The sequence below is a fragment of the Elephas maximus genome, chromosome 1 (genome assembly GCF_024166365.1).
Source record: "Elephas maximus indicus isolate mEleMax1 chromosome 1, mEleMax1 primary haplotype, whole genome shotgun sequence".
NCBI lineage: Eukaryota > Metazoa > Chordata > Mammalia > Proboscidea > Elephantidae > Elephas > Elephas maximus.
In genome coordinates, this window is record NC_064819.1 from 103,621,525 (window position 1) to 103,645,121 (window position 23,597).

The following is a 23,597-nucleotide window of genomic DNA, read 5'->3' on the forward strand; positions in this document are numbered from 1 at the left end:
CCAGTCTTTTTTGAGCAGGGTATTGTTCAGTTTCCAAGTGTTTGATTTCTTTTCCCTGCTTTTCCTGGTATTGATTTCCACTTTTATGGCCTTATGGTCAGAGAAGATGCTTTGTAATATTTCAGTGTTTTGGATTCTGCTAAGGCTTGCTTTATGACCTAATATGTGGTCTATTCTAGAGAATGTCCCATGTGCACTAGAAAAGAAAGTATACTTGGTTGCTGTTGGGTGGAGTGTTCTGTATATGTCTATGAGGTCAAGATTGGTTGATTGTGGCATTTAGATCTTCTGTGTCTTTATTGAGCTTCTTTCTGGATGTCCTGTCCTTCACCGAAAGTGGTGTGTTGAAGTCTCCTACTATTATTGTGTAGCTGTCTATCTCACTTTTCAGTGCTGATAGAGTTTGTTTTATGTATCTTGCAGCCCTGTCACTGGGTGCATAAATATTTAATATTGTTATATCTTCTTGGTGTATTGTCCCTTTAATCATTATATAGTGTCCTTCCTTATCCTTTGTGGTGGATTTAACTTGAAAGTCTATTTTGTCAGAAATTAATATTGCCACTCCTGCTCTTTCTTGATTGTTGTTTGCTTGATATATTTTTTTCCCATCCTTTCAGTTTTAGTTTGTTTCTGTCTCTAAGTCTAAGGTGTGTCTCTTGTAGGCAGCATATAGACGGATCTTGTTTTTTAATCCATTCTGCCACTCTCTGTCTCTTTATTGGTGCATTTAGTCCATTTACATTCAGGGTAATTATGGATAGGTATGAATTTAGTGCTATTATTTTGATGTCTTTTTTGGTGTGTTGACAGTTTCTTTTTCCCACTTGATTTTATGTGCTGAGTAGATTTTCTTTATATATTGTTCTTTCCTCATATTTGTTGTTGTTGATTTTGTTTCTGCTGAGTCTGTATTTTTCCCTTGTATTTTATTTTGATGAGTAGGATAGTCTGTCTCCTTTGTGGTTACCTTATTATTTACCCTTATTTTTCTAAATTTAAAACTAACTTCTATTTCTTTGTATTGCCGTATCTTCCTCTCCATATGGAAGGTGTATGATTACATTTCTTAGTTCTTCTTTATTATTTTAATGTTGTCTTCTTTTATATAATAATATCACCATTACCTTGTGTTGGGCTTTTTTTTTTCATAATCTTTTTTTTTTTTTTTGGATTTCCCTGTCTGGGTTGATTTTCTAACCAAAGATCTCCCTTTAGTATTTCTTCTAGTTTTGGTTTGGTTTTTATGAATTCCCTCAACTTGCGTTTATCTGGAAATGTCTTAATTTCACCTTCATATTTAAGAGACAGTTTTGATGGATATATGATTCTTGGCAGGCAATTTTTTTCCTTCAATTTTTTAAATATGTCATCCCATTGCCTTTTTGCCTGCATGGTTTCTGCCGAGTAGTCCAAGCTTATTCTTATTGGCTCTCCTTTGTAGGTGACTTTTTGTTTATCCCTCGCTGCTCTTATAATTCTCTCTTTATCTTTGGTTTTGGCAAGCTTGATTGTAATATGTCTTGGTGACTTTCTTTTAAGATCTACCTTATGTGGAGTGCGATGAGCATCTTGGATAGGTATCTTCTCATCTTTCACAATATCAGGAAAGTTTTCTGCCAACAAATCTTCAACAATTTTCTATGTATTTTCTGTTATCCGTCCCTGTTCTGGTACTCCAATCACTTGTAGGTTATTTCTCTTGATAGAGTCCCACATGATTCTTAAGGTTTCTTCATTTTTTTAAATTCTTTTATCTGATTTTTCTTCAAATATATTAGTGCCAAGTGATTTATCTTTGAGTTCAGAAATTCTCGCTTCTACTTGCTCAATTCTGCTCCTCTGACTTTCTATTGAGTTATCTAATTCTATAATTTTATTGTTAATCTTCTGAATTTCTGATTGCTGTCTGTCTATGGATTTTTCTAGCTTATTAGGCTTTTCATTATGTTCCTGAATAATCTTTCTAATTTCTTCAGTTGCTTTATCTGTGTGTTCCTTGGCTTGTTCTGCGTATTGCGTCATATCCTTCCTGATGTCTTGAAGGGTTCTGTATATTAAACTTTTGTATTCTGCATCTGGTAATTCCAGGAATGCACTTTCGTCTAGAAGATCCCTGGATTCTTTGTTTTGAGAGCCTGTTAAGGTGATCATGATCTGTTTCTTTATGTGACTTGATATTTACTCTTGTCTCCGAGCCATCTTTAAGTTATTGTATTAGTTTATGCTTGCTTACTGTGTTGTAGCTGCTTGCTTGGTTTTGTTTTGGTATACCCCTATGGGTTGCTTGAGTGAGCTAGCTTGATAATTTTCGGCTTTGGAGCTCTGGTGTCCTGTCCCCATCTGGCTAGAGCTGTTATCAGGTATATTAGTCTAGGAGTCCATTCAGTTTTCTTGTGTGAATTCACCTCAGGTTTCCAGGTAGCTGATATCAAGTGTGTGGTACAGGCTCTGTGCTACAGTCTTAGAGGGGCAGGGGTGATTGGCGTTTATACCAGTATCTGTTTGTAGCAGGGGGTCATGCTCTGAATAAGGCAGGGGGCTGAGAACTGACCCCCAAATGTCTCTGAGGAAAACACGTCTCTATTCCCTAGAGTGTGCTGGTGGGTGGGTTCTGCAGAGGGACCATGGGCACCCAAAGTTTTTGGTTGTAAGGACCGGGAGATACCAGTTATCTTTGGACCCCTGTCGTGGGTGGCTGGGTGACCTGAGTGGAGCTACCAGTCCTTAGGTCCCTGATGTGGGTAGGTGAAGACCTTGTTTAATAGGCAAAGCAATGTCAAATGTCAAACACCCACCTCTCCACCACACAGCTGAAATGGTTGGAGTTTGCCAACAAAGGCCTATTCTCCCAAAATAGGCCCACACAGGTCCATGCAGAAGGGAAAGGTGCTCAAGGTCCACGGACGGTTTGTGCCTGGCCAGGAGCTGCTTCTGGCCTGAGCTCCCCGCAAATTATCTTTTCCCCCCAATTGCAAATTTTTTCCTTCCCCAAGGTGATAAGATCTGCAATCTCAGGTCCAGAATCAAAAGTGATTTCATAATACACTGTGGCTGTTGGTGAGGACAAGCATAACACAGATGACTTCAGCTTTTTTCTCTAAAAAAAAAAAAAAAAAGAAGGCGGAGCCAAGATGGCAGAATAGACAGATGCTTCCATGGAGCCCTCTTTACAGCAAAGACCCGAAAAAAACAAGTGAAACGAGTATATTTGTTACAAGCTGGGAGCCCTGAGCATCAAAGGCAAGCTTAGACAATGAACTGACGGGCAGGGGGAGAAAGACGCCGTTCAGAGGGGAGAGGAGTTATGGACCTGAATCACAGGGAGCCCTCAGTTCTTCTATGCTCACCAACTCAGCAATACAACTAATTAATGACAAACCACCTGTTAGTTGCCAGGTGATGAGAACTGAGATGAACAAGACCTAAGTCTTGTCTTTAAATAGTTGTCAGTGAGAGCTCTAGGTTCTTTCCAAATGTCAGTGTATTTAATTCTTACTATAGCCCTAGAGGAGTCCCTGGGTAGTGCAAAATGTTAGTGTGCTTGGCTGCTAACCTACAGGTTGGAAGTTCAGGTCTACCTAGGCTCCTTGGAAGAAATGTCTGGTGATCTACTTCCAAAAAATCATCCATTGAAAACTCTGTGGAGTACACTTTTACTCTGATACACCAGGGCTCACCAGGAGTTGGAGTTGGCTCAACAGCAACTGATACTGGTATAGCCCTAGATGTTGTTGTGTGCCGTCGGACTGATTCCGACTCATAATGACCTTAATAGGAGTACAACTGCCCCATAGTGTTTCCTAGGCTGTAGTCTTTACAGCAGCAGATCATCAAGTCTTTTCTCGTACTTGCTTCACTGGGTCTCCTTATAAGCTTAGAATGTAGGGATTATTATGCCCATTTACAGAATGTAGGTATTATTATGCCCATTTTACAGACTAACCTAAGGACATACATCTGGAAAGAGGTGGTGCCAGGAGTAGAACAGATAGTTGCTCCAAAGTTTTAGCACTACTTGGCAGGCATGGGGAAAAATGATGAATAAGCCACATAGGGGACATTACCACTGACTAGAGGAACTCATCTAGAGAAAGCAAGCCAGATGGGAAGAAAGCAAACCAGTTACTGATGGGATCCTGAAACTTTCCCACTGTCTACACAGAGTGTTCTTTTCTCATCAAAGGTCCTGTTTAAGTGGTTTCATAACCTATGTTATATACTATAACTATATGTTATATGCTATATTCTTAAGGTCAAGAGCTACACCAGGCCCCAATAGTATATGAAATTATATACTAGGGTGTTTGAACATTACTATGAAGTTTTGGTGGCACTCTGGTGGTGCAGTGATTAAGAGCTCAGCTGCTAAGCAAAAGGTCAGCAGTTCGAACCTACCAGCCATTCCTTCAAAAACCTATGGGACAGTTCTACTCTGTCCTGTAGGGTTGCTATGAGTTGGAATCAACTTGACGGCAATGGGTAATGAAGTTTTGATATAAAGAACCACCGATAATGCAGTCTTCTCCAAAAAGCTTGAGAAAGAGGCCTATATTAGTCTAACAGTTCACTCTGAGCAGTATTATGACTACTTAAAACGAACATGTACATGGTATTTTTTATCAATGGAGGCTACTGATAGAAGGAGGATTCAAAATGAACCTTCATGTGTAAATTTTGATCTTGTGAATTCAGTATAGCTTTCTTCAAGATTCAGGTAAAATCCCAGGCTCTAGAAACCTCTTTTAAGAGCCACTCCAACTTGACAATCACCTCTTTCCATGTCTCAAGCCAAAATGGGAACGACACGGTGGATATGACTGGGCATTAAATTTCAATTCAAAATGACAAAGTGCTTTCCAATAATTAGACTAAACCATCAGTGAGCTCCTGCATTTCTAATCGTGCTATCAAAAACAAAGATCATAAAAGAAAAAGATTGATTTGAATATTTAAAAAAAACAACTGCCAAAAGAAACTTAGAACAAAAGAAAATTTATAAAATGGGGAAAATATTTGTTAAATACGTGACAGTGACAAAGACAAAAAGTTAATAGCCTTAATGTTCATTCATTCAATGGTCTATTTGCTGAGCACCTATCATATATTAGACTCTGTCCCTGGATGCTGCAGATATGGAGTGAAAAAGTCAAAGTCCCAGCCCTCACAGAATTAATAAATCAACCAGACTTCTCTGTCCCAGAAAAAAGTAAATAGAAGACATAAACAAAAGCAGAAATCCAAATGACCAATAAAGATATTTAAAAATGTGGTTGTCAAAAATGAAAATTAAAACAAGATATTTTTTATCTATCAAATTGGCAGAATTTTAAAATCATGTGGTATTAACTGCTCATGTATTTCTTTCAGATTGGGTTTCAATCATTCTTCTTCACAGCAAAACCCAAATTGCCTCCAACTTTAGCCTAAAACCAAAAACCAAACCCATTGCCATCAAGTTGATTCCAACTCATAGTGACCCTATAGGTCAGATTAGAATTGCCCCATAGGGTTTCCACAGAGTGCCTGGTGGATTTGAACTGCCGACCTTTTGGTTAGCAGCCACCAACTTTAGCCTGGATCCATTTAAATGATACAGTGCACATACCTGGTCTTCACTGTAGAAATTCTGAATCAGGAATAGGATCCAAGAAATTGCATTTTTTGACTACCCCAGGGTATCCTAATGCTGGTTACTTTCAGGTTATACTTGGGGACAGAGTGTTCTAGACCATGGGCAGGGTTGAGCCTCCAAGGCAGGGGGACAAGAGGACCCAGGTATGCGACTGCGCTGGGCCTGACTATCAAGTGCAGAATGTTTTGTTCTATTACCAGTTGCCGTCAAATCGATTCAACTCATGGTAACCTCATGTGTGTCATAGTAGAACTATGCTCCATAGGGTTTTCCATGGCTGATTGATTATTTGGAAGTAGATGTCAGCCAGGCCTTCCTTGTGAGATGCCTCTGGGCGGATTCAAACCACCAGCCTTTCTGTTAGCAGCCAAGTGCATAATCCATTTGCACCACCCAGGGACTCCTAGAATCGATTTCTGACTCATAGCGACCCTATAGGCCAGAGTAGAATTGCCCTATGGGGTTTCCAAGGAGTGGCTGGTGGAATCAAACTGCCGACCTTTTGGTTAGCAGCCAGGCTCTTAACCACTGCTCCACCAGGGCTCCCTTGTACTATTAGATTTGGCTAACTGATAGAAGGCAAAGAATACTGAATATACCATGGACTGCCAAAAGAATGAACAGATCTGTCTTGGAAGAAGTACAACCACAATGCTCCTTAGAGGCAAGGATGGTGAGACTGCGTCTTACATACTTTAGACATGTTGTCAGGAGGTATCAGTCCCTGGAGAAGGACATCATGCTTGGCAGAAAACAGGGTCAGCAGAAAAGAGGAAGACCCTCAACTAGGTGGATTGAAAGAGTGGCTGTAACAACGAGCTCAAGCATAACAACGATTGTAAGGATGGCTCAGGACCGGGCAGTGTTTTGTTCTGTTGTGCATAGGGTCACTATGAGTCAGAACTGACTCGACGGCACCTAACAACAACAACATCTTGAACTATAAGAAAATAAAGTATCAAGTCATATTTGCTACTGGTGAGCTTTGATGCTGGGTCATACACAGTTCAGCTTTTACAGTAATTCTTCTCTTTGGTGCAGCAATTCCACTTAAAAAATAAATTACCCTAAGGGCATAATCAGGTTTTATTCAAAACATTAGTGGGATTACCGAAATTATCTAAGAGTCCTGAATAAATAAGAAGAGGATGAAACAACTTTTAATAACTTTTCCTTCTATTGCTGGCTAAAAGCACAGAACCTGAAAGGAGGGAGCGCTCTACTTCATGTTCCACATATTCAGACTTTGTTTTCCAAATGTTTTCTGGTTACTATGGCAACTTCTGAATTTCTCTTTGTGTAAATGGGAAATTGGGAACCTTGTTTAAAAAAAATGATTAGTATGTTCTTTTCATCCTGGTAAGCTCATTCTGTGCTGACAAATTACATTTTGACAGGTAGGCTGTAATCCAAAGCATGCTTTTGAAAAAAAAACTTTAAATAATAAAGTATTCCCAAGGATCGACAGTTATTCCTCATTTATATTATATGTATTTGCTTTCATTGAATCCAAGGGATAAACTAAAGTGTGAAATAATTGCTATACTTTATAAATGATTCAGAAATATATCCTCACTTGAAAATGTGACATGCGCCAATTTGATTATTATGATATGATGAAAGAACATAAGCATCTGAATCAGTCCGGCTTGCTCTGCCACTTACTAGTTGTGCAACCTTGAGCAAGTAGTTTGACTCTTTGAGCCTCAGTTTCCACTAATAAAATTAGAATTAGAAATTATATATGCTTTATATATGTTTGTGTGTGTGTATATGTATATATAATGTCTATATATATATATATATATATATATATATATATATATATATATAAACAACAAACAAACCTATTGCCTTTGACTCATAGTGACCCTATAGGACAGAGCAGAACTGCTCCATAGGGTTTTCAAGGAATGGCTGGTGGATTCTAACTGCTGACCTTTTGGTTAGCAGCCAAATGCCTAACCATTGCATCACTAGGGCTCCACATATATATGATGCCTACATATATATATATAATGTCTACTACATTTACATCTATATACATCATATTTTCGCAAATAACGCACCCACACATATAACACTCAGCATAGTTCACTTGTGAAAATAGCAGGTGGAGGGTTTGTGCAGTTGGCAAAACATATAATGTGTGTGTTATTTGCATAAAAGTATGATATCTATCTAAATACGTATATATATGTACATATATATATATAAGTATCTACAACAATGCTGAGTATATCAAGCAGGTTGTTAATATAATCTGGTAGCTATTATTACCAAAGAAAAAAATAAAAGCAAGCACAGAAAGATCCAAAAGTTATTAGGCTTGGTTTAAAAGAAATCAGGCTTTACTCAAAAAAATGAATAAATAGAAAAAATTTATGCACAACCAGCAATGTTAGAATTGGACTTCCTCAGTTTCAGCTATGTATGGTACTAATATTAGACACAGATCAATAAGTAATAGGAAAAGACAGATGGAATTTGTAAGGTGGATAAGGTTGTATAGTCACATTAAGGAATTTGAGTTCTGCAAAACTTTACAAACTATAGTCTGAAAATATGCAGTCAGCTGAAGTTAAGGCATAACCTTCCAACAGCAAATGGCACCGCTTTTAAGCAATGGAGCCCTGGTTGCGAGGTGGTTAACAGTTCGGCTGCTAACCAAAAGATCAGCAGTTCGAATCCATCAGCTGCTCCTTGGAAATCCTACGGGGCAATTCTACCCTGTCCTATAGGGTTGCTATGAGTCTCATTCGACTCAACGATAACGAGTTTGGTTTTTTGTTTTTTTTAAGCAATGGAGGCCATGATGTAACAGGACAAGAGTCCTTCATAACCCACTTAAGATGAGGGCACATAATTCATGAGGCTTATACTTTTCTAGATAGGCTTCGCCTTTGCAGGAAGGTTAGCACTGATGCAGGGATAGGCTTCGCCTTTGCAGGAAGGTTAGCACTGATGCAGGGACAGGTTCACCCAATTGGTCTCCAGTGACATTTATGAATATACCTCCTCTCTTTTTCATATATCATTGGTGGGCATGACCCGCCTACATTCTGTATCTCTTGGTTTTCTGCTTATTAAACTCTGTATGGAAGAACAGGATTTAGTGGGACATGCTAAATCTTTAGTAATTCTACTCTTTAAATCTTAATCTGCCTTTGTTCCTTGATCTTCAACAATTATGACAAATAAGAGCACAAATGCAAAAAAACCTTAAAGCAAAACAAGACATTCTGAAATTATAAAATTTTAAAGCAAAACATGATATTCTGATATTAAAAACTATTTCTTAGAATGAAAATAACAATTTAAGAGTTCTTAAATATACGTTTATTTGTTTGTTTTTGATGCCTGGGTGCTAACCAAAAGGTTGATGGGTCGAGTTCACTCAGGGGCACCTCAGAAGAGAGGCCTGGTGATGTACTTCTAAAAAATCTGCCAATGAAACCCTATGGAGCACAGGTCTACTTTGACACACATGTGGTCACTATGAGTTGAAATCAACTCAACAGCATCTTTTTTTTTTTTTAATACACCTTGGAGTGCCTGGGTGGTACAAAAAATTAATGTGCTTGATTGCTAACCAAAAGGTTGGAAATCTGAGTCTACCCAGAGATGCCTCAGAAGAAAGGCCTGGAGATCTATTTCTGGAAAAACAGCCATTGAAAACCCTATGGAGGACAGTTCTCCTCTGACACACATGGGATCAATATAAATCGGAATGAACTTGGGGTCAACTCTTTTTTTCTAAATACATGTTATATGTGACACATAAGCTCAAAATATTTAAGTTAGTCAGCCTATTCAAAAATACTGACGCACAACTAAAAAAAAAAACGAAGCTAAGATTCCAACACAATAACAGATTGTCAACGCCACGCTTTCACTATCTGAATTTGGTTTCTACTTGTCTCTCTTGAATCTAAGGTAGTACGTTCCAGAGAGTTGAAATGGGCCAGTTGATGGAGATTTTTCTCAGACTGCTTACCCTCTCAGCTTTCTAACCTATTGCTTGTTACCAAAGTCAAGGTGAAAACATAGAACTCTGGGAGAATGTTTTAAAAGGAAAGCACCAGTGACAACAGTAACTTTTTCACCACCATCAACAGCGCCCCATTCCTTTCACTGAAGTGTGGCTGCATGAGAACTTCCTGACTCTCCATCTCCAGTCAGTGATTGGTTTAGGTTTGGGCTCCTGACCAGGCTGGGTCAATCACGGCCTCTGCCTAAGATTGCCAGGTAAAATACAAGATGCTCAGTTAGAGTTGAACTTCAGATAAACAATGAATCCTGTTTAGTACAAGTATACCCCAAATATTGCACTGAGACATACTTATACTACACACCATGACATTTTCCCCAGATCTGCCAATAATAGCGCAAATGTGTTCCACACATTGTTCTAAATGCTTTATAAATACTAACGCATTTAATACATGAAAATATATGGATATGTAAACATATGCTATATAGACAATTTGAATTTAGGATTGCATATTTTGAAATTTAAAAAATTATGCAAAACTGTCTATAATTAGGAGTCCCTGGATAGTATGAACTGTTAACACACTTGGCTACTAACCTAAAGACTGGAAGTTTGAGTCCACCCAGAGGCACCTTGAAAGAAAGCTTGGCATTCTATTTCCAAAAATTCAGCCATTGAAAACCCTATGGAGCACAGGTCTACTCTGACACACATGGGAACGTAATACATTGAAATTGACTAGACAGCAACTAGTACTGGAACTAAACCAAACCCACTGCCACTGAGTTGATTCCGACTCATAGTGACCCGAGTGGACAGCATAGAACTGCCCTATAGGGTTTCCAAGGAGCAGCTGGTAGATTCGAACTGCTGACTCTTTGGTTAGCAACTGAGCTCTTAACCACTGTGCCACCAGGGCTCCTCAGTGCTGGTACTCCTATAATTAAGATACTTAATGAGTTGCCATTGTTTAGCATCAAATATTTATATAAAAATGCAAAGTAAAAAGCAGACAATGTAGTAAGGTAAAGCAGTGGGTTGACAGTCTGGAGGTCTAGATTTTAGTCTCTGCTCATTAACTAACCAGTGAGGATGGGTAGAAGAAGGCAAGTTTCCCTGCCTCTTTGAATCTAGGCTTCCTGTCTATAAAATGAGATTTGGACAAGATTATTTTAAGGTCTTTGCTGCCTCTAAAATTCTATTATTTCTTATAATATGGAAAGGGCTCTTGCAGAGAAAAGTTTATTACCTCTGCAATCATTCTGTTGGTATCTCCTAAGAAAAGCAGATTCAGAGCTTCTTCCTCTGTGGTTGCCTGATGAAGAGACAGGTTTTTCAGGTGAATGTTCTGATCAGTGTCCTCCAATATTGTCACTTTCCTAGGGAAATTGGAAGCAAGAAAAACAAGGTACTGTTGAGAATGAAAAGAACTTGGTGTCCTTCCTACAGGTTTATTTTTCAAAAGTTGTACAGGATGACATCTTGAACTTATAAAATCAAATAATACACAAGGTACTAGACAGCACTGGACTAGCATCGAACACTGACATTCCCTTGATAGCACTATCCGATAGCTTTGGGGCTGAAAATTATATTACGAGCTCATGATTTAACACCACCTGTCTTTGTAATCATCAGATCACTAAATCATCGTAAAATGCATGTTCTTGCTGAATTAAAAATGCAAATAGATTATCTTCTACCTATGTATCAGGAAACTAGGTCATATCATTTCTTCTGTGTCATAATTCAGTTTCTTATACAGGCAATGCACTAATTCTTCTTCTAATTTTCCCCTTTTGTTCAGTTTCATATCACTTTCAATTTATACGGCGTTTCAAACTGGTTAGCTCCTCATTAACTTAAACATGATGAAAATAGAGGTATCTGTCATCCCTTTAGGAGTTATTCCCCTGTCTAGCTTTCTCATCAGAGTGAGTAAAAAAATCTCAAGAAGACTTATAAGACTGTTTTAGTTTGTCATTATTATTTGTATGCCCATCACATAAAATGTCTTGATCCTTTTTCCTTTACAACATGACTTTTTCTTCCATTTCATTCTTAGAGTCAGAAATTAGGTCTGGAATTACATTTGCCTATTAAAACTGCCTTAAAGGGCAGCCTGGTGCCAACACCATTTCCTCCCTGGTGAATCCTAACCCTGTTTCCAGGGTTGGCTTATCAATACTCCCCTTTAAAGTCTTTTTAGGACTTTCTGCAACTGAACAAAATTTGGCCAAGTTCCTCATACTCTGCTTCAAAGGTCTACAGATTTGAGCCATAAAGTTACTAGAGAGAGTTTCCTTCTGCCTCTGGAGAAGTAAACTGAATTTCTTAAAAACTGTTAAGGAAAGGGGATCTTAAAATTTTCAAGCATCGCCAAAGGGTATCTCCAGGCGTCTTCACTTCCTTACAACATTTGGAATTGATGGAGATAAATAAATGTTGGCATCATCTAGTACTACTTCTCCGCTAAAAGCAGAACTAGCAAATGGACATGTATCACTTATTATTTATAAGAACATATTTAGAATACATTAAGAATGAGGATTTGGACGTATCATAATTTTTTCATCGTTCCCTTTTGCAAGGAGGTTATCTGAACTTTTATATGTAATTTGTGGGTACTTAAAATATTAATTGCAGGGAGAAAATGGAGCTCTACCAGCACATCTGTGACCAATATGTCACTAATAACGTACTCTTTGCCAAGTTTTGGACTCCTTTTTGTCTCCTTCAACAATACTAGCTAAGATGGAAAAAGATTTTTTTGCTTAATGAAAACAAGTTAACTTATTTATTTTTGAACAAGACTCATAGTTGAGCTTATTAAAAATGCTTAACAGTTCAAAAATGTTTGGAAAACAGGAATGCATTTTTAGCTGAAATGGATGCGTTCTGTTTTTAGGAGCCCCCTTTATTCCTTAAACTTTGTCTACCTGGTCCTTCTGAAGCGCTTGAGATGTAAAGGGTTGGTTAAATTCAAACCCTAGGGACATAGAAGTCAGAATTCTTCCTAAATCCACAGGTTCTGGGCTGAAAGGTGAAAGAAGTTAAGTAATATTCATAGGAAGACAAAGGCATGAAATAAGTGATGGGAAGACACATTGAAAGTGAGAATAATGGAGAGTTCTTTTTCCACACAAAGTCAAAAACGAATTCTACAACTCTGCCGCAAAGTCAACAGTGATACATGTTGTAAGATTAAGGCAGATACAGTACTATTCCCATGCAAGTTGAGAAAAGGGAGAGGTAGGATAGTAAGGAAGGGTTCAAGGACGTGCTCACACTGATGAGCACCAAATGTATGCCAGGCACCTGCACCATTTCTAATCTAGTCGGCTTCGCCTGGCTGCATATAGGAACAACCCTGAGAACAGAGGGTGCCTAGTTCACGCTCTAAGAGACTCTGATTTGATTGGTCCATGGTGTGGCCTAGGTATCAGGATTTCTAAGAACTTCAAGTGACTCTAATGCACAGCCAAGGTTGAGAACCACTGACTTCATCTTTAATAACTCTATGAAGCAGAAGTGTGGGGAGGGGGATTCTGGTGTCTTTATTTTTACCTTCCAACCAGCTCCACTCCAACCTTGAGGGAAAAGTTACTTATCCTATTGATTGTAGCCTAAAACGGTGATGGGCCACATACTAACAGGTCACTACAATTGTAAAAAACATGCCCTCCCATGGGAGGTTTCTTTTCTACCTTCCTGAACACGCAGCTGGCAGGTAAACTAAGCCACACAACATTAACCACAACCATAGCTAATGCTCAACTGGAGATTAGGGATCTACCTAAACATCCATAGGACTGCTATCATTCTGTATCAGAAAAGGTAAGTGATGATAGGGGCACGTCATACATATATCTTTCACGGCTACTTCACTGAAATAGAAAATATGGAAAACAAGCAAGGATGGGATTCTGAGTGTTCACTTTTTAGACAACCTAAACGAGTCACTGATTTAGGATTATATTTACACAGAATAATTAGAGGCTTACGGTAGAAAATGTTTGCTAAATGTCATCAATGCATTTGGCTAAGCTACTTTTTCTTCTAAGTCACTCAGAGCTTTTGACCTCCAATGTGGCTACTTCCGAACTATTCACATCTACATTGATTTCCAGGTGCTTCTCCAGCTTTGTCACTTCAACCAGAATATAATTTGAATATTTTCCAGGTTTTTATGCCTAGAACTTTCAGTTGTCTTTTGTAACACATCTCTATGCATTTTTTTCAACTTTTTCTGATACCATGTTTCCCTTCGTATTTTATGATTTCTTGTCCATGGAAGGTTTTAAAAAAGTAAATGAAAAGGCAGGTTGGTGTCTAAATGAGTTTGACTTCTTTCATTGCTCTCTCCCTGCTTAGGGTTCATCTGCAGGCACCCTATAAATGGCTCCATTGTTGGCATCCTTCTGGAATCTTCTGAGGCACAACTCTTCCTTCCCAATCAGGGTCTCTTTTGCCATTTCTCCTCAGAGAACTCTCTTCTTTCCTGGTTTCTGTCAAAACCCTTAGGTATGAGGCTTTGGACTTCTCCTTATTGCCCTGCATGCCTTCACTGAAAATCCCTTTTGCACTGAGCCTTGCAAACATGCCTCAGCCCTACCCACTTCCTTGCCTATGCTCATAAATGTCTAGCCTAAGCCAGGTCCTAGGTACTCCCACTTGCCTAGGAGGGCTGGTTGGGGAGTGCAAATGCTTTCAACTATGATGCTGGTGAAATAGTTTTTTAAAGTTGGAGGAAATAAGGACCCTAAGCAAAAGTTTCTGCATCAGGTTACTTCCTCCCCTAGCCCTGCCCTGTTCTTCTCCTCCTCCTTCCTTCTCTCTCTGTCTCTGTAAATCAATAGCTATTTCCTGAGTCCTTAGTCCTCCACTTGGTTCTGACTATAATTTTCATGAATTTGAAAGAGGGCTTTATTAGAGCTTCTTAAATAAACATCCTAATTCCAAAATGGAAACCCCCCAAACTATTTATTTATTTGATTCTTTTTGAAAGGGCCTGTGAATAGTTTTCCCTACAAAATGTTTCTAAAATGTTTAGATTTCAAGCAAGAAGTCACTGATAGCCTTAACTTGGACACCTAAGTGGAAAAGTTCTGCTAAGTATACTCGGCCTGCTTAATGATGGAGAAGGGGCAAGCCTGTGTTTTCTCTGTAAACAGAGAATCTTTTCCATTTGGCTAAGCAGCTGGAATTTGTAGGCTCTTCCTGACTGGAAGATATATAAACAGCAATAGCCAAGCTCTTGTTCTCAATAATGGAAGTTTTTCCTTATATAAGGACAGCCATCAACGAAAGAACCCCCTGCACCCAACACTCTACTTCCACAACATTTCATCACCACCAACTTGTTTAAGGAACTTTTCAGGAGCTACTGCAATGAATATGCTTTTTCATTTTCATAGTATAGACAAGTGTTGTCATGGAGATTTCTATTTTTGTCTACTTGCAAATATACCATATGTGTGTGCAGGCTGTGTACTGCACAATGGCACCATGTCCAACAGGGTGCCATTCACCTCGTGGATGTGTACGTTTATTATGGCAAATGTCTGTCAGATGGCAGTAAAGTGTATTCTAACAAAATCATCATATTATAACAATTTTCCAACCGATGTGGCAGGGATGTCATGCTTTCTAGGAGCAACCCTGTCTAATTACCTTGACTTGGAGTAACAGCAACTGCAGGCAGGCCTCATGAAAATGGAAGATGGTCCACAAGGCTCTTCTAAATAACTGGGAATGTTTCACATGTAAACACATTCCCACCATTCATTTCAAAAAAGAGAATATTCTCTAGCTTGGTGGTTGTCAACTGATTCCCCTCCCCCCCCTCCCCGAACACATTCTAACCACAGTGACAAAAGCTCTCTATGGTGAAGATTTGGGGAAAAGGACAGATGCAAATTTTTAGAAGGAGTAAGTATGGGGTCTCCTCTATGCATCTGTCAGTTTGTCATGCTGTGGGGGCTTGTGTGTTGCTGTGATGCTGGAAGTTATGCCACTGGTATTCAAATACCAGCAGGGTCATCCATGGCGGACAGGTTACAGCTGAGCTTCAGACTAAGACAGACTAGGAAGAAGGACCTAGAAGTCTACTTCTGAAAAGAATTAGCCAGTGAAAACCTTATGAATAGCAGTGGAATACTGTCTGATATGTGCCAGAAGATGAGCCCCTCAGGTTGGAAGGCACTCAAAAGACAACTAAGGAAGAGCTGCCTCCTCAAATAAAGTCAACCTTAATGATGTGGATGGAGTCAAGCTTTCAGAACTTTCATTTGCTGATGTGACATCACTCGAAATGAGAATAAAGAGCTGCAAACATCCATTAATAACCAGAACCTGATATGCACAAAGTATGAATCTAGGAAAACTGGAAACCATCCAAAAGGAAATGGAACGCATTAACATTGATATCCTAGGCATTAGTGAACTGAAATGGACTGGTATTGGCCATTTTGAATCGGACAATCATATAGTCTACTATGCCAGGAATGACAACGTGAAGAAGAACGGTGTCACATTCATTGTCAATATGAACATTTCAAGATTTTTCCTGAAGTACAACGCTGTCAGTGACAGGAAAATATCCATATGCCTACAAGGAAGACCAGTTAATACAACTATCATTCAATTTATGCACAAAATATCTAATGCCAAAGATGAAGAAATTGAAGATTTTTACCAACTTCCACAGTCTGAAATTGATCAAACATGCAAACAAGATGCATTGATAATTACTGGTGATTGCAATGCAAAAGTTGGAAACAAAGAAGAAGGAAAGTAGTTGGAAAATATGGCCTTGGTGAGAGAAACAATGCCAGAGATCGCATGATAGAATTTTTCAAGACCAACGACTTCTTCATTGCAAATACCTTTCTTAACAGCATAAACAGCGACAGCATAATCAAACAGCATAACAGCATAATCAACTACATCTGTGGAAAGCTCAATATCATCATAAGTCCAAGGGCTGACTGGAGAACAGACCATGAATTGCTCATATGCAAGATCAAGTTGAAGCTGAAGAAAATTCAAACATGCCCACAAGAGCCAAAGTACGACCTTGAGTTTATGCCACCTGAATTTTGAAGCCATCTTGAGAACAGATTTGACCCATTGAACACTAATGATCGAAAACCAGACGAGTTGTGGAAAGACATCACCCATGAAGAAAGCAAGAGGTCATTAAAAAGACAGGAAAGACCAAAATGGATGTCAGAAGAGACTCTGAAACCTACTCTTGAATGTCAAGTAGCTAAAGAGAAAGGAAGAAATGATGAAGTAAAATTGCTGAATGGATTTCAAAGGGCAGCTCAAGATGACAAACTAAAGTATTATAATGACAAGTGCAAAGAGCTGGAGATAGAAAACCAAAAGAGAAGAACACGTTTGGCGTTTCTCAAGCTAGAAGAACTGAAGAAAAAATTCAAGCCTCAAGTTGCAGTACTGAAGGATTCTACGAGGAAAACGTTAAATAACGCAGGAATCGTCAAAAGAAGATGGAAGGAATATACAGAGTCACTATACCAGAAAGAACTGGTGGACATACAACCATTTCAGGAGGCAGCATATGATGAGGAAGCAATGGTACTGAAGGAAGAAGTCTAAGCTGCACTGAAGGTATTGGCGAGAAACAAGGCTCCAGGAATTGATGGAATGTCAATTGAGATGTTTCAGCAAACAGATGCAGTGCTGGAAGTGCTCCCTTGTCTATGCAAGAAATCTGGAAGACAGCTACCTGGACAATTGACAGGAATAGATCCGTATTCATGCCTATTCCCTAGAAAGGTGATCCAACTGAATGTGCAAATTAGCAAGCAACATCATTACTATCATACACAAGTAAAATTTTGCTGAAGATCATTCAAAAGTGGCTGCAGCAGCATATCCATAGGGAATTGCCAGGATTTCAAGCCGGATTTAGAAGAAGACATGGAACAAGGGATATCACTGCTGATGTCAGATGGATCCTGGCTAAAAGCAGAGAATACCAGAAAGATGTTTACTTGTGTTTTATTGACTATGCAAAGGCATTTAACTTTGTGGATCATGACCAATTGTGGATAACATTTCAAAGAATGGGAATTCCAGAACACTTAATTGTTTTTATAAGGAACCTGAACATAGATCAAGATGCAGTCGTTCAAACAGAACAAGAGGATACTGCGTGGTTTAAAGTCAGGAAGGGCGTGTGTCAGGGTTGTATCTTTTCACCATACCTATTCAATCTCTATGCTGAGCAAATAATCTGAGAAGCTGGACTGTTTGAAGAACAGGGCATCAGGATTTTGGAGGAAGACTCATTAACAATCTGCGTTATGCAGATGACACAATCTTGACTTGAAGCACTTACTGATCAAGATCAAAGACCACAGCCTTCAGTATGAATTACACCTCAACATAAAGAAAGCAAAAATCCTCACAACTGGACCAATGGGCAACATCATGATCAATAGAGAAAACAATGAAGTTGTCAAGGATTTTATTTTACTTGGATCCACAATCAACAGCCACGGAAGCAACAGTGAAGATATCAAAAGACGCACTGCATTGGGCAAATCTTCTGCAAAAGATTTCTTTAAGGTGTTGAAAAGCAAAGATGTCACCTTGAAGACTAAGGTGCGCCTGACCCAAGCCATGGTGTTTCAATCGCCTCATATACATTGTGAAAGCTGGAGGATAAATAAGGAAGACTGAAAAAGAATTGACACCTTTGAATTGTGGTGTTGGCAAAGAATATTAAATATACCATGGACAAATCTGTCTTGGCAGAAGTACAACCAGAATGTTCCTTAGAAGCAAGGATGGTGAGGCTATGTCTCACATACTTTGGACATGTTATCATGTTTGGATCAGTCCCTGGAGAAGGACATCATGCTAGATAAAAGCAGAGGGTCAGTGAAAAAGAGGAAGACTCTTGACAAGATGAATTGACAGTGGTTGCAACAATGGGCTCATGCATGAAGGGATTGTGGGGATGGCGCATGGTTCATTCTGTTGTACACAGGGTTGCTATGAGTCGGAACAAACTTGATGGCACCTAACAACAACAACATGAGTCAGAACTGACTCGTCGGCACCTAAGGACAATACGAGTCCGGCCCTCCTTTCTGTCTTGAAATAATCTCAAAAGCCGATTTTCTTCAGATTGATAAAAACAAACTTCTGAAAGGTTTACTCTGTTATAAAATACAAATATTTGGAACACATCACTTGAGAACATTTTATGAACCTGCAATATCTTTTTGTGTTGGTGTTGATCTAGACCAAATGGGCTAAAAGTAATAGATATTTTGTCCATTTAACTACCACTGAGATATTTTGAAAACTCTTTCTCATAACTTGAAACATGTATTTTTTCTTTCTAATTTTATTTAACATTATCTTTTTTACCAATAATTAATACAGTTGATCACATGACACTTTAGAAACTGAGTTTTTTTAAATATAGCCCACTAAAGCTTCTTTTAAAAAAGAAATATAGCATATTAAGAACTTAATGTTGTTGTTGTTAGGTACTGTCAAGTTGGTTCCAACTCATAGCGACTCTATGCACAACAGAACGAAATACTGCCCGGTCCTGCGCCATCCTCACAATCATTGTTATGCTTGAGCTCATTGCTGCAGCCACTGTGTCAATCCACCTTGTTGAGGGTCTTCCTCTTTTCCACTGACCCTGTACTCTGCCAAGCATGATATCCTTCTCCAGGGACTGATCCCTACTGACAACATGTCCAAAGTATGTAAGATGCAGTCTCGCCATCCTTGCCTCCAAGGAGCAGTCTGGCCACACTTCCTCCAAGACAGATTTGTTCGTTCTTTTGGCAGTCCATGGTATATTCAATATTCTTTGCCAAAACCACAATTCAAAGGCGTCAACTCTTCTTTGGTCTTCCTTATTCATTGTCCAGCTTTCACATGCATATGATGTGATTGAAAATACCTGGCTTGGGTCAGGCGCACCTTAGTCTTCAGGGTGACATCTTTGCTCTTCAACACTTTGAAGAGGTCTTTTGCAGCAGATTTACCCAATGCAATGTGTCTTTTGATTTCTTGACGGCTGCTTCCATGGCTGTTGATTGTGGATCCAAGTAAAATGAAATCCTTGACAACTTCAATCTTTTCTCCATTTATCATGATGTTGCTCATTGGTCCACTTGTGAGGATTTTTGTTTTCTTTATGTTGAGGTGTAATCCATACTGAAGGTTGTGGTCTTTGATCTTCATCAGCAAGTGCTTCAAGTCCTCTTCAGTTTCAGCAAGCAAGGTTGTGTCATCTGCATATTGCAGGTTGTTAATGAGTCTTCCTCCAATCCTGATGCCCCGTTCTTCTTCATATAGTCCAGCTTCTCGGACTATTTGCTTAGCATACAGATTAAATAGGTATGGTGAGAGAATACAACCCTGACGCACACCTTTCCTGACTTTAAACCAATCAGTATCTCCTTGTTCTGTCCAAACAGCTGCCTCTTGATCCATGTAAAGGTTCCTCGTGAGCACAATTCAGTGTTCTGGAATTCCCATCCTTCGCAATGTTATCCATAATTTGTTATGATCCACACAGTCGGATGCCTTTGCATAGTCAATAAAACACAGGTAAACATCCTTCTGGTATTCTCAAGAACCGAATACTTTATCAAATAAGGACAAGCCTAAATTCAAAGCTGTAAAATATTCTGATTCTTCTCATGACTTTTTGTTTATTTATCCATATAGTCTTACATTTCAATTGGTAAATATCCCCTCCTAAATATTACCATCATTATCATTTTTAATTTATCTATATGTTAAATCATGATATTATTAGATTTGAACTCTAATAAGTTTGATTTCCTGAAAAATTTATCTAGCACCCTAAGGTTATTCTGCTACTACACATTTGCCATTTCAGAGGTGCTGGCAACCTGTATGTGATTTATTCCCTATCTGAAGAGATGCAGAATTGAAATGAACAATAGATTAAGCCACTTAATGTAATTTATCCAACAATGCTCAAGGATGCAAGGTGGCAATGTGGAAACATCTTCACACTTCCAAGGAGCTTCTTCCTTTTACTATGTGTTTTCATGTTCTATGAAAACAAACGTCACCCAAATTCAAGATAGGGAACTGGAAGCTGCCAGCCACTGCTATGAAAATGCAAAACCAAAATGAGAATTATCCACGATAGGTAAAGACAGAACCGTACTACCAAAAATACCAAACCAACTGCTGTTGAGTCGATTCCAACTCGTGGAGACCCCATGTGTTTCCGAGTAAACTGTGCTCCACAGGGTTTTCAGTGGCTGTGATCTTTCAGGAGTAGATCACCAGGGCTTTCTTATGGGGGGCCTCTGGGTGGATTTGAACTGACAACCTTTCTATTAGTAGCGAAGTGTTTAACCATTTGCACTACCCAGGGGCTCCTAGAACCACAATACCCATTGCCATTGAGTAGATTCTGATTCTTAGAGACTGTTTTTTTAGTACAGGACAGAGTGGAACTGCCTCATAGAGTTTCCAAGGAGTGCCTGGTGGATTTGAACTGCAGGCCTTTTGGTTAGCAGCCATAGTACTTAACCACTATACCAGCAGGGTTTCCAAAGAACCATAATAGGCACCATTAATGTGTAGGAAAAATCAACATTTTCCTCATAGATGATTTCATTTATTTATTTGTTGGTTATTGTCATTAGTTACTTCACTAAGACATAGCATACATATGAAATGATTCTTTCATTCACATTTCCTTTATTTTCTTCAAAATTATGCTCAAATACAATAAAGTTTTAGCACAAATGTCTAATAACTTGATAGGATTATCTTCCTGTATAATATTAATCTAACCAAATGTTTCTGTCCCCAAACAATATCACTTCACAACCACCAACATACAAATGGCTCCCAAATCTAATTTATCTAGCCATGGCTTATCATCCATTTTCCTATTGCCTATAGGACGTCACCATCTGTCTTAGTCATCTAGTGCTGGTATAATAGAAATACCACAAGTGGATGGCTTTAACAAAGAGAAGTTTATTTCTTCACAGTAAAGTAGGCTAAAAGTCCAAATTCAGGGCATCAGCTCCAGGAGAAGGCCTTCTGTCTGTCAGACTTCTCATCAATCTTCCCCCAAACTAGGAGCTACTCCACACAAGACCCCAGGTCCAAAAGATGCACTCTGCTCCTGGCACTGCTTTCTTGGTGGTATGAAGTTCCCCAACTCTCTGCTTGCTTCCTTTTCCTTTTATCTCTTGTAAGACGAAAGGTGGTGCAGGCCACACCCCAGGGAAACTCCCTTTATATTGGATCGGGGATGTGACCTGAGCAAGGGTATTACGTCCCACCCTAATCCTCTTTAACCATAGGCAGAGATTATGACTTATAACACACAGGAAAAGCACAAAATGGAGGACAACCACATAGTACTGGGAATTATGGCCTAACCAAGTTGACACATATTTTTGGGGGACACGGTTCAACCCATTACACCATCTGATGATTTTTCAAAAGTGAATCTTTTAGACATCAAAAACCGTGCTTTTTATCCTCCCTCCTAAACTGGTACCCTTTGCTTATTTCCCCATTACATTAAGCCATTCCTTCCGATGTTCCAGGCTCACAAATAATCCATCACTAAATGAAATTTATTATTTGGCCTAATTCCATAAAGTAACTATAGGGCCATACACTCACAGAAACACAAATGCATACCAATCCATTCATTAAAAAATCTATTTCATCTCTTAATCATAGAAAAAGAAATTATATGGATTTGTTTATATACCAAAAACAAACAAAACCAAACCCATTGCCATTGTATCGATTTTGACTCATAGCGACCCTATAGGGAAGAGTAGAATTGCTCCATAGGGTTTCCAAGGAGCACCTGGTTGATTCGAACTGCCAACTTTTTGGTTAGCAGCTGTAGCTCTTAACCACTACACCACCAGGGTTTCCTTTAAGCAGGAGGAAAATGGAATAGACTGAGGTGATAATGTTTCTCCCTTTAATTAGTTACACTCATGTGACTGAAAACTCTAAATATCACAGATGTTTTTCTACATCCTAGATACATGAGTGAAAATACAACAGCTGTTTCTTCCCATCCTTTTACACACCAGTTATTAGGCATAATAAATGGCTATTGCTCGTGAAAGCTAACACCTCCTAAGACATTTCTGATACTAAGAACGATCTCTTTCAGTTGGCCACTCAGAGTAGGAGGAAGGCAGCATCCCCCTTGTATTACTCCAGCTGGAAAAGCTTTGAGTACAAGTGTGACATTCCCAGGCTGGGAAGGCTTCTACTCCCTCTTCCATGGTCGCTGGCAGTGTTCCATTTCCTGAGGAACGCAGACCCCGGCCAACTCATGATGGACATATAGTGGGACAGTCATCGATCACTCGTTCAGGTCATCCGGCAGGACAGCACCCCCATCTTCTCAAGAGATTGCCCCCCAGGCCCATCCGTAACTGCTTAGTCTAAGAAAAGCTTGAAGTTCGTTTCAGATTTGGGGACTATGCTTATAGGCACAGGAGTCTCCTCGAATGCCCATAAAGGCCAGACAAATAACACAAATGACAAGTATAATACAATAGAAAAAGGAACTGAAAGATGCATGCCCCAGCTAAAGGCACCAAAATTTAAAAATATTTAAAACAAAGTATATATGCCAAATAAGTATGCCTGGGCTGACACAGGTCCTGAGTGGCCAGTTTTCAACATCTTTGTGAACTTCTCTACTCAAAGACTGAGTGTTCCTGGATCACTAGCATCTGTGTCACCTGGAAGCTGGTTAGAGATGCCAAATCTCAGGCCTGACCCAGACCTACTGGACCAGAATCTTCACCTTATCAAGATGGCCAAACCATTTGCACAGACATTAAAGTTTGAGAAGCGCTGATCTAGTGCACTGTTCTGAAGGACACCACTAAAGACGCAGCCAGAGCACAGGAGGAGGAATTGGCCTTT

At 39.2% G+C, this 23,597-nt stretch overlaps 1 protein-coding gene across 4 annotated transcripts in view; it reads right to left on the reverse strand.

Annotated features, from left to right (window-relative positions):
* Positions 1 to 23,597, reverse strand: part of KIF6 (kinesin family member 6) — a 560,205-nt gene that overhangs the window by 404,615 nt on the left and 131,993 nt on the right. For 3 of the 4 annotated variants that reach the window (XM_049891330.1, XM_049891334.1, XM_049891323.1), the window contains one exon: positions 10,879 to 11,008. The exons of the other annotated variant lie outside the window; for it this stretch is intronic. In XM_049891330.1, coding sequence (XP_049747287.1) covers positions 10,879 to 11,008 — 130 coding nt within the window. The remainder of the gene's footprint in view (positions 1 to 10,878; positions 11,009 to 23,597) is intronic. 4 annotated transcript variants of the gene reach the window in all.